An 11,474-nucleotide genomic window follows, 5' to 3' on the forward strand; every position below is an offset into this window, starting at 1 on the left:
TAACACATTTCATGCAATTCTACTCATTTTGCCATGGGGCAGAGATACATTATTGCCGTTTTAAAGCTAATTTCCTGCAATGCTACAGATTTTGCAATGATTTACGCCCTTAACCCTAATTGCTGATGTAAGTCGCTCTGGACAAAAGCGTCTGCTAAATGACTAAAATGTAAATGTTAATGATATCTGAGTGAGAGTGACAAACAAAGTCAATGGGGGCCCATACTGTGTCTCAGTGTAATCAAGGTATGAAATTACTGTTATTTTCAAATACAACCTCTTTTTGGGCTTAGTTGTGGTCAATTTGCAGTGTACAAATTGTTATAATTATGTTCCTGCCCCCCCGACCATCCGCTTGTTAGGGTGTACAGGGTCCAACATGTAGCTGTAGCGCCCCCTGGCTGTGGAGTTGTAGTAATAGCAGGAACTCTTTAGGCATGGTGTGCATGAAGTGACTTGGACCAACGTTGTCATAGTAATGATGGGGCAAAGTATTTTGGGATAGATCCAGACGGAAGGGCCAGAAGCCGTACAGATGAACCTGACAGAGCGAGATAAAGACTTAGAAACATACATGCACGCGCGCACACACACACACTTAATCTCTTAAGGTAGTCGATCGCATCCAATAATGACTTCTAATGACCTCTAATGCTTGTGGATTCGCTGATGACTGTATAATCCGATGCGGGATGCACACTGTCGTTGAGGCCAGTGCAGCCATGGACATATGTCTTCTCTGTCACTTTGCCAGGCATCGTTCAGTACTTTTCTCCTCAGCCAACTGCACTCCTTCATGACAGAGGCCGGTCTGCAGCAACAGTTCATGGAGGCAGGGTTTATCCCACACTTCTTTAGTGAAGTCTTCAATTGGTCCTTTAGACGCTTTTTCTGACCACCTGCTGAACGACGGCCCAGTTGTAGCTGTCTGTACAGCTGCTGTGAGGGTGGCTTGTAGAGCTTCTTGGGTATGTGCCACAAGAGCACAATCATCCACGTACTGAAGCTCAAGTACTCGTTCAGATTCAAGCTTTGTGGCAGATGCTACCAGAGTCCCAGTGCGGCTTCAGAAAGAACAGAAGCACGTGGACATGATCTTCAGTGCACGCCAACTGCAGGACAAGTGCAGTGAAACAATACCTATTCATGGGCTTTGTGGACCTCTCCAAAGCCTTCAACACAGTACAACGTGAACTCCTTTGGAAGGTCCTCCTGCAGCATGGCTGCCCCGGGAAATGTGTGAACATCCTGTGTTAGTTCCATGAGGGGATGATGGCCAGGATAACAGTTGGTGGTCAGGAGTCTGAACCCTTTGGAGTAGACACTAGTGTGAGGCAAGGGTGTGTGCTTGCGCCGGTCCTATTCAATGGTTTCCTCCTTTGTGTCCCAACACTCCTGCACAAGGACATGGAAACTTCAGATTGGACGGGAACCTCTTCTGAGGCAACACACACACACACACCTGTTCACAAATCTCCAGAGCAGTGTTGGCCAGCATCATACCAGAAGAGAGCCGTGGGGCTCGTTGCCCGCGGCGACGCCAGAACCTGTCCAGCTCAAGCAGGTAGACTGGGTGAAAGAACTCCACTTCCTGTTGGGGGCGGGCCTTACGAAGGGCGTGGTACACCTCGGACAGAACAAAGACTGATTAATGACATTATTACGATCTACCCTCCTCGCCCAACCCTCCTCTCCTCCCCAGGATCAAAATGTTAGTTATCAATTTTGTCGTTCTTAAAAATGCTACCGAGCCCGGCCCATGCCCTAGTTATTGATGAAAAAATAGGCCCGGCCCTTACCAGGTGCATAGCAATGGGTCCTGTTGGGCCGGTGCCGGGTAGCAGGGCCCTAACTAGTCTCATCTCAAAATAGCAGCTCACCTTGAAGCAGGAGGTGGTCCCAAAGCCAAAAGAGAAGGCGTGGAGAAGCAGATGGGCGTGGCCATAGACTGACACGCGTTCCACCAGGGGTCCAGGGTTCCGCTGGAGGTCAGGGTATCTGAGGACAAGCGAGGGGAGGTGTTAGGAGACAGGTGAGAGGCAGAGGTAGGAGACAGATGGGGAGGAGTTAGGAGGCAGGTGAGAGGCGGAGTTAGGAGACAGATGGGGAGGAGTTAGGAGGCAGGTGAGTGGACGAGATAGGAGAGAGATGATTATTAACGATATACAGTGCATTCAGAAAGTATTCAGACCCCTTTACGTTACAGCTTTATTATAAAATTGATTAAATTGTTTTTTTCCCCACATCAATCTACACACAATACTCCATAACTACAAAGTAAAAACAGTTTTTTTGCAAATTTATTAAAAATTAAAAACGGAAATATCACATTTACATACAGTACCAGTCATCAGTTTGGAAACACCTACTCATTCAAGTTTTTTTTAGTTTTTTTACTATTTTCTACATTGTAGAATAAAAGTGAAGAAATCAAAACTATGAAATAACACATATGGAATCATGTAGTAACCAAAAAAGTTTTAAACAAATCAAAATATATTTTAGATTCTTCAAAGTAGCCACCCTTTGCCTTCATGACAGCTTTGCACACTCTTGGCATTCTCTCAACCAGCTTCACCTGGAATGCTTTTCCAACAGTCTTGAAGGAGTTCCCACATATGCTTAGCACTTGTTGGCTGCTTATCCTTCACTCTGCGGTCCAACTCATCCCAAACCATCTCAATTGGGTTGAGGTCGGGTGATTGTGGAGGCCAGGTCATCTGATGCAGCACTCCATCACTCTCCTTCTTGGTCAAATAGCCCTTACACAGCCTGGAGGTGTGTTGGGTCATTGTCCTGTTGAAAAACAAATGATAGTCCCACTAAGCCCAAACCAGATGGGATGGTGTATCGCTGCAGAATGCTGTGGTAGCCAGGCTGGTTAAGTGTGCCTTGAACTCTAAATAAATCACAGACAGTGTCACCAGCAAAGCACCCCCACACTATAACACCACCTCCTCCACGCTTTACGGTGGGAAATAAACATGTGGAGATCATCCGTTCACACACACCGCGTCTCACAAAGACACAGCGGTTTGAACCAAAAATCTCCAATTTGGATTCCATACCAATGGACACATTTCCACCAGTCTAATGTCCATTGCTCGTGTTTCTTGGCCCAAGCAAGTCTCTTCTTCTTATTGGTGTCCTTTAGTAGTGGTTTCTTTGCAGCAATTCGACAATGAAGGCCTGATTCACACAGTCCCCTCTGAACAGTTGATGTTGAGATGTGTCTGTTACTTGTACTCTGTGAAGCATTTATTTGGGTTGCAATTTCTGAGGCTGGTAACTCTAATGAACTTATCCTCTGCAGCAGAGTTAACTCTGGGTCTTCCATTCCTGTGGCGGTCCTCATGAGAGCCAGTTTCATCATACTGCTGGATTGTTTTTGCAACTGCACTTGAAGAAACTTTCAAAGTTTTTGAAACTTTCCGTATTGATTGACCTTCATGTCTTAAAGTAATGATGGACTGTCGTTTCTCTGTGCTTATTTGAGCTGTTCTTGCCATGATAACAGGGCTATCTTCTGTATACCCCCCACCTTGTCACAACACAACTGATTGGCTCAAACGCATTAAGAAGGAAATCAATTCCACAAATTCACTTTTAAGAAGGCACACCTGTTAATTTAAATGCATTCCAGGTGACTACCTCATGAAGCTGGTTGAGAGAATGCCAAGAGTGTGCAAAGCTGTCATGAAGGCAAAGGGTGGCTATTTGAAGAATCTCAAATGTAAAATATATTTTGATTTGTTTAACACTTTTTTGGTTACTACATGATTCCATAGGTGTTATTTCATAGTTTTGATGTCTTCACTATTATTCTACAATGTAGAAAATAGTCAAAATAAAGAAAAACCCTTGAATGAGTAGGTGTTTTAAAACTTTTGACCAGTAGTTTATATTGTATGCAACAACAAAAAACTATCGGGAACTTACAGTATATTATTTTTATAGTAATACAATTGCTCATAGAAAAATATTTTGTTTAAGTAATAAAGAAATCTCAAGGGGTCAAATTATTGTCACCCCTGTGAGGATCATCCCTTGTGAGGATTATCCCTTGTGAGGATAACAACACTGAGCCTTGGGGAGGGTGCTAATTAATTGACCACAAATGTTGATTTTGTGGTGAATTACAGCTGCACTGCATAACTATGTGTGTACAGATGTTTTGTAGTGACCCCTCTGACAAGAATGCAGATTTTTTTCTATATTTGATTTCTACAATTTCCCAGAACACCCCCCCTTCATGGGTAGTCGGCTGGGAGTGACGTAGTAACAACATCCTCTCTGAACAGTCTAGGCTGCTGCAAATCTTTAACTGATAGTGGATGCGATAACAGTTTACAGACAAGATTGAAAAGAAGATTAATCTATTCCATTTTCCAATGTCTTCAGAACAGGTAAAAAAAGATATACACTGTATATAAATCTTTGTTTTTACACTGAAATAAAACGTATTCATGCTGTTTGCCAGAAAGGTAGCAATGTTAGGTACATTGTCTTGTAATAACGTTGTAGCTACTGCTAATTTCTCTGCCTGGTAAAATATTTGATCGATATCCAAGCTAGCTAACGTGGTAGCTACATTAACTATCACACTGGAAAAAAAGCAGTGTAAAACAAGTTTGGCAGTATTGAGCCCTGGGACAAGAAAAGGGTGGTGATCCCTAGGCTGTAGAGCTCAGATGTCTTCACTCCAGAAGGCAGCACAGTAAATAAACTTTCAGCACCATCAAAAGAAAGCCTATAACAACATGGTGAACTGTTCTATCATTTACAGTCCAGCAGTACTACCAGAGACATCTCCAAGTTCACAGACTGCTAAATACCTCCATCCAAAGACTCATGCACCTTACACAATACCACTGCTGCCATTTCACAACTGCACTATTCTATTTATTTATTACCAAGTATGTTTACATACTGGCTGTATTGGAGGGGGAGTGGTTTCTCCTCTCTTAGGGAATCAGCAATTAGTACCGGCAGGTGTGCTCTTCACCTCTGCTAGGCAATTAGCAATTAGTGATGGTATTTCAACCTCCCCTGTTTTCTCAGCGGCAGTCATGTCAGCAGCGGTCTCATAGCCAAATCTAAGATCGTCGCCGAAACAAAGACGGTTCTGCTGAGTTGATCTAAGGAGTTATGCAAGAAAGGCTCCACACCACTCTCACGTTTTTTTTTGTAGGGGGTAGATCAGCTTTAATATTGCAGATAGATTGTAGCTTCCATCAATGTAATTGTCTGCATAATTTCCAATCCCCCATAAAATATTTTTGTTAATATATTTATATACACTACCGGTCAAAAGTTTTAGAACACCGACTCATTCAAGGGTTTTTCTTTATTTTTACTAACCCGTCGTCCAGGTTAGGGTAGGGTTTGGTTAGGGTAGGGTAGGGTTTGGCCGGGGGGCTTTACTTGGCTCATCGCTCTCTAGTGACTCCTTGTAGCGGGCCGGGCGCCTGCAGGCTGACCTCGATCGTCAGGTGAATGGTGTTTCCTCCGATACATTGATGCAGCTGGCTTCCGGATTAAGCAGGCGGGTGTTAAGAAGCGCGGTTTGGCGGGTCATGTTTTGGAGGACGCATGACTCGAACTTCACCTCCCGAGCCCGTTGGGGAGTTGCAGCGATGAGACAAGATCGAAATTGGGGAGAAAAAGGGGGTAAAATATTTTTTTTATATAGATATATGAGGACGAGCAATGTCGGAGACCGGAGTATAAATACACTACATGACCAAAAGTATGTGGACACCTTCTCGTCGAACATCTCATTACAAAATCATGGGCATTAATATGGAGTTGGTCCCCCCTTTGCTGCTATAACAGCCTCCACTCTTCTGGGAAGGCTTTCCACTAGATGTTGGAACATTGCTGCGGTTGACGTGCTTCCATTCAGCCACAAGAGCATTGGTGAGGTCGGGCACTGATGTTGGGCGATTAGGCCTGGCTCGAAGTCGGAGTTCCAATTCATCCCAAAGGTGTTCGATGGAGTTGAGGTCAGGGCTCTGTGTCCAGTCAAGTTCTTCCACACTGATCTCGACAAACCATTTCTGTATGGACCTCACTTTGTGCACGGAGGCATTGTCATGCTGAAACAGGAAAGGGCCTTCCCCAAACTGTTGCCACAAAGTTGGAAGCACAGAATCATCTAGAATGTCATTATATGCTGTAGCGTTAAGATTTCCCTTCACTGGAACTAAGGGGCCTAGCACAAAGCATAAAAAACTGCCCCAGACCATTATTCCTCCTCCACCAAACTTTACAGTTGGCACTATGCATTGGGGCAGGTAGCATTCTCCTGGCATCCGCCACACCCAGATTCGTCTGTCGTACTGCCAGATGGTGAAGCGTGTTTCATCACTCCAGAGAACACGTTTCCACTGCTCCAGAGTCCAGTGGCGGCAAGCTTTACATCACTCCAGCCGACGCTTGGCATTGCACATGGTGATCTTAGGCTTGTGTGCGGCTGCATGACGGTGCCATGTTGAAAGACACTGAGCTCTTCAGTAAGGCCATTCTACTGCCACTGTTTGTCTATGGAGATTGCATGGCGGTGTGCTCAATTTTATACACCTGTCAGCAACGGGTGTGGCTGAAATAGCAGAGTCCACTAATTTGAAGGGGTGTCCACATACTTTTGTATATATAGTGTGGTTGAGATTCTTCATTATCTTCTTAGCTTTCCTGTGACACCGGGTGCTGTAGATGTCCTGGAGGGCAGGCAGTGTGCCCCCGGTGATGCGTTGGGCAGACCTCACCACCCTCTGGAGAGCCCTACAGTTGTGGACGGTGCAGTTGCCGTACTAGGTGGTGATACAGCCTGACTGGATGCTCTCAATGGTGCATCTGTAAAAGTTTGTGAGGGTCTTAGGGGCCAAGCCGAATGAAGAAGGCGCTGTCTTCACCACACTGTCTGTGTGGTGGACCATTTCAGAATGTCAGTGATGTGTACGCTGAGGAACTTAAAGCTTTTCAACTTCTACTATTATTGCAAACAGGATGCATGTTTTGGAATATTTTTTTTATTCTGTACAGGATTCTTTCTTTTCACTCTGTAATTTAGGTTAGTATTGTGAAGTACCTACAATGTTGTTGCTCCATCCTCACTCTTCTCCTATCACAGCCATTAAACTCTGTAACTGTTTTAAAGTCACCATTGAACTCATGAGCGGTTTCCTTCCTCTCTGGCAAGTTAGGAAGGGGGCCTCCCGAGTGGCCCATCGGCACCTAGTGTGTAGGTGCCACTACAGCCTCGGGATCGATCCCAGGTTGTGTCACAGCCGGCCGTGACCGGCGCACAATTGGCCCAGCGTTGTCCGGGTTAGGGGAGGGTTTGGCTGGGGGGATTTCCTTGTCCTATCGTGCTCTAGTAAGTCCTTGTGGTGGTATGGGCACCTGCAAGCTGACTTCCGGCTCGCTTCCGTGTTAAGTGAGCAGTGTGTTTCGGAGAACGCATGACTCTCGACCTTCGCCTCTCCCGAGTCCGTTGGGGAGTTGCAGCAATGAGACAAGATTATAACTACCAATTGGGGAACAAAAGGGGGGTAAAACAAACACAGAGTTAGGAAGGACGCCTGTATCTTTGTAGTGACTGGGTATATTGATACACCATCCAAAGTGTAATTAATGACTTCACCATGCTCAAAGGGAGCAATAGGTGCCAGTCTTTGCGAGGCATTGGAAAACGTCCCTGGTCTTTGTGGTTGAATCTGTGTTTGAAATTCACTGCTCGACTGAGGGACCTTACAGATAATTTTATGTGTGGGGTTTAGAGATGAGGTTGTCATAAAAAAAAATCACGTTAAACACTGTTATTGCACACAGAGTCCATGGAACTTATGTAACTTATTAAGCACATTTTTACTCCTGAACTTATTTAGGCTTGCCATAACAAAGGGGTTGAATACTTATTGACTCAAGACATTTCAGCTTTCTTTTTTTAAATTAATTTGTAAACATTTCGAAAAACATAATTCCACTTTCACATTATGGGGTATAGTGTGTAGGCCAGTGACATACAATCTCAATTTAATTTAAATTCATGCTGTAACAACAAAATGTGGAAAAAGACTCCTTTAGCTGGAAGATAGAATAATACTTGGTGAGTATTTCCATGATCCACACTTCTTTGACAATATATATAATAAATTATCAACTATGCAAGCAATTCAATACTCTATTATTATGGTGGGAGATTATAATACCATTTTAAATAGCTCAATGGACCGTAAAGGAAATCACACTACAAACAATCACCCTCATGCTCTTAAGGAAATTGTGAATGTCATGGATACATTAGAACTAGTAGATATATGGAGGCTTAAATATCCTGATCTAGTGAGATATACATGGCGGAGACTCAATCAAGCTAGTCGTCTTGACTTCTTTCCTATGTCATTCTCGTTGGCACCAAAAGTTTAAAAAGTGTTGATAGGGTACAGAATGCGGTCGGACCATCATATAATCGGCATATACATTACTCTTACTGAATATCCACGTGGGCGAGGATATTGGAAAATTAATCAAAGCCTATTGGATGATAACTTGTTTTTAACTAGGACAGAAGAATTTATAACTGATTTCTTCCGACATAACATAGGTACAGCAAATCCCCTTATTGTATGGGACACCTTTAAATGTGCCTTTAGAGGCCATGCAATTCAGTACTCATCTAAAAAATAAAAGCAATTTAGGTTAAAAGAGTCCACACTAACAAAGGAAATAGAAGGTCTAACAGAACAGATAGATAGCAATAAAAACTGTAACATAGAGGCTCCGAATACATTAGAGGAAATACTAAAAGAAATGGATAAACTTATTCAAGAAAGATCAAGTGTAATATATTATAAAAATAAAGCAAACTGGATGGAATATGGGGAAAAATGCACCAAATAATTTTTTCATCTTCAACATAGGAATGCTGCCAAAAAGAATTTACTGAAACTGGTTACAAATGACGGAGTCACCCATGATTCACCAAATGATATTTTGAAGGAGGAAACAAAGTACTTTAAGCATATGTTTTCGTTTCAGTCGCCTCCATCTCCTCTAACTGAGGCAAATTGAAGAGATTATTTTTCTATTGATAATGTAAAACTAACAGCCATACAGAAAGACTCATGTGAAAGTGAAATTACAGAGAAGGAACTTCTGGATGCAATTAAAGACTTTAAGTCCGGGAAAACTCCAGGGTTGGATGGCATACCAGTCGAGGTATACCAAACCTTTTTTGATATACTCAGAGGACCGTTATTAGCATGTGTTAACCACTCCTATGTAAATGGTAGATTATCAGACACTCAAGAAGAGCAAAATAAATAACAATATAGGGATGAGGTAGTTGGGTGGGCTAATTTAAGATGGGCTGTGTACAGGTGCAGTGATCGGTAAGGTGCTCTGACAACTGATGCTTAAAGTTAGTGAGGGAGATAAGAGTCTCCAGCTTCAGAGATTTTTGCAATTCGTTCCAGTCATTGGCAGCAGAGAACTGGAAGGAATGGCGGCCAAAGGAGGTGTTGGCTTTGGGAATGACCAGTGAGATATACCTGCTGGAGCGCAGACTACGGGTGGGTGCTGCTATGGTGACCAATGAGCTAAGATAAGGCGGGGATTTGCCTAGCAGTGATTTATAGATGGCCTGGAGCCAGTGGGTTTGACGACGAACATGTAGTGAGGACCAGCCAACAAGAGCGTACAGGTCACAGTGGTGGGTAGTGTATGGGGCTTTGGAGACAAAACGGATGGCACTGTGATAGACTACATCCAATTTGCTGAGTAGAGTGTTGGAGGCTATTTTGTAAATGACATCGCCGAAGTCAAGGATCGGTAGGATAGTCAGTTTTACGAGGGCATGTTTGGCAGCATGAGTGAAGGAGGCTTTGTTGCGAAATAGGAAGCCGATTCTAGATTTAACTTTGGATTGGAGATTATTTATGTGAGTCTGGAAGGAGAGTTTACAGTCTAACCAGACACCTAGGTATTTGTAGTTGTCCACATACTCTAGGTCAGACCCGTCGAGAGTGGTGATTCTAGTCGGGTGGGCGGGTGCCAGCAGCGTTCGATTGAAAAGCATGCATTTAGTTTTACTAGTGTTTAAGAGCAGTTGGAGGCTACTGAAGGAGTGTTGTATGGCATTGAAGCTCATTTGGAGGTTTGTTAACACAGTGTCCAATGAAGGGCCAGATGTATACAAAATGGTGTCGTCTGCGTAGAGGTGGATCTGAGAGTCACCAGCAGCAAGAGCGACATCATTGATATAAACTCTTTAGTATTATCCCAGTTTGTCTATTTGCTTATGGTCTTGCCTACAGTTTTTTTTTATTATATGAGAAAAAAATATTCAATTTTATTTGGAACGGCAAGCCAGACAAAATTAAACGGGCCTATTTATATAATGAATATGAATTCGGAGGACAGAAATTATTAAATATTAAAGCATTAGACCTATCACTAAAAGCTTCAGTCATACAAAAAGTTATACTTAAATCCGAACTGGTTCTCTAGCAAATTAGTAAGATTGTCTCACCCAATGTTCAAGAATGGCCTTTTTCCCTTTATTCAGATTACAACCTCTCACTTTCCGTTATTTGAAAAATAAATAATCTCCCAAATATCACTATTTCTAAAACAAGCCATAGAAAGTTGGTTGCAATTTCAATTTAATCCTCCAGAAACGACAGAACAAATATTGCAACAAATGTTGTGGTTAAACTCAAATATACTAATTGATGAAAAACAATTTTTTTGGACAAAATGTTTAAAAAAGGTATAATCTTCGTAAATGATATTATCGGTAGGACTGGTGGAGTTATGTACCACATGCAGCTAACAATGCTCTACCCAAAATTACAACCAAATAATTGCAGCATTACCGCAAAAAATGGAAGAGGAAAGTGGAAGGGGGAAAAAGTAAGGAACTTGTCTGTTGGCCTTGCATTAAAGAACATAATTGGTTAAAGAAAATTGTGATAAATAAAAAAGTATACCAGTTTCAATTAAGGACCAAAGGATTGACAGCCGTCCCATATAGATTGCAAAATAGTTGGGAAGAGATTTTTGACGTACCGATTCCATGGCATAGTGTTTATGAACTGATACGCAAAACGACGCCGGATTCAAAACTTAGAATTGTTCTATTTAAATTATTATATAAAATTCTTGCTACCAATAGAATGTTATTTACATGGGGGATACAATCTTCCCAGCTCTGCAGATTTTGCTGCGAAGAGACAGAATCATTAGATCATTTGTTTTGGTACTGTCCATTTGTAGCTTGTTTTTGGACAAAGGTCCAGGAATGGCTAAAGGATTGCAATATTTACCTGGAGCTAACCCTGCAGTTAGCACTACTGGGTGATCTGAAAAGTCATAGTCAATCGATCAATAATATAATAATACTTAAGCAAAAATGTTTATTTTCAATTTACAATCTGTAGAAACAATGAGAATTGAAAGGTTCAGAACTT

The 11,474-nt window shown here is 42.5% G+C and overlaps 1 protein-coding gene across 1 annotated transcript; it reads right to left on the reverse strand.

Annotated features, from left to right (window-relative positions):
- Positions 1 to 350: 350 nt before the first annotated feature.
- On the reverse strand, positions 351 to 2,009 carry LOC121565810 (alpha-2,8-sialyltransferase 8F-like; the record flags this gene model as incomplete). Its single annotated transcript, XM_041876221.2, has 3 exons — positions 351 to 541; positions 1,463 to 1,627; positions 1,881 to 2,009. Coding segments are annotated over 3 exons (477 nt in total), but the record flags the coding sequence as incomplete, so codon positions are not given.
- Between the last annotated feature and the right edge of the window lie 9,465 nt (positions 2,010 to 11,474).

The sequence above is a fragment of the Coregonus clupeaformis genome, unplaced genomic scaffold (genome assembly GCF_020615455.1).
Source record: "Coregonus clupeaformis isolate EN_2021a unplaced genomic scaffold, ASM2061545v1 scaf1924, whole genome shotgun sequence".
Lineage (NCBI taxonomy): Eukaryota > Metazoa > Chordata > Actinopteri > Salmoniformes > Salmonidae > Coregonus > Coregonus clupeaformis.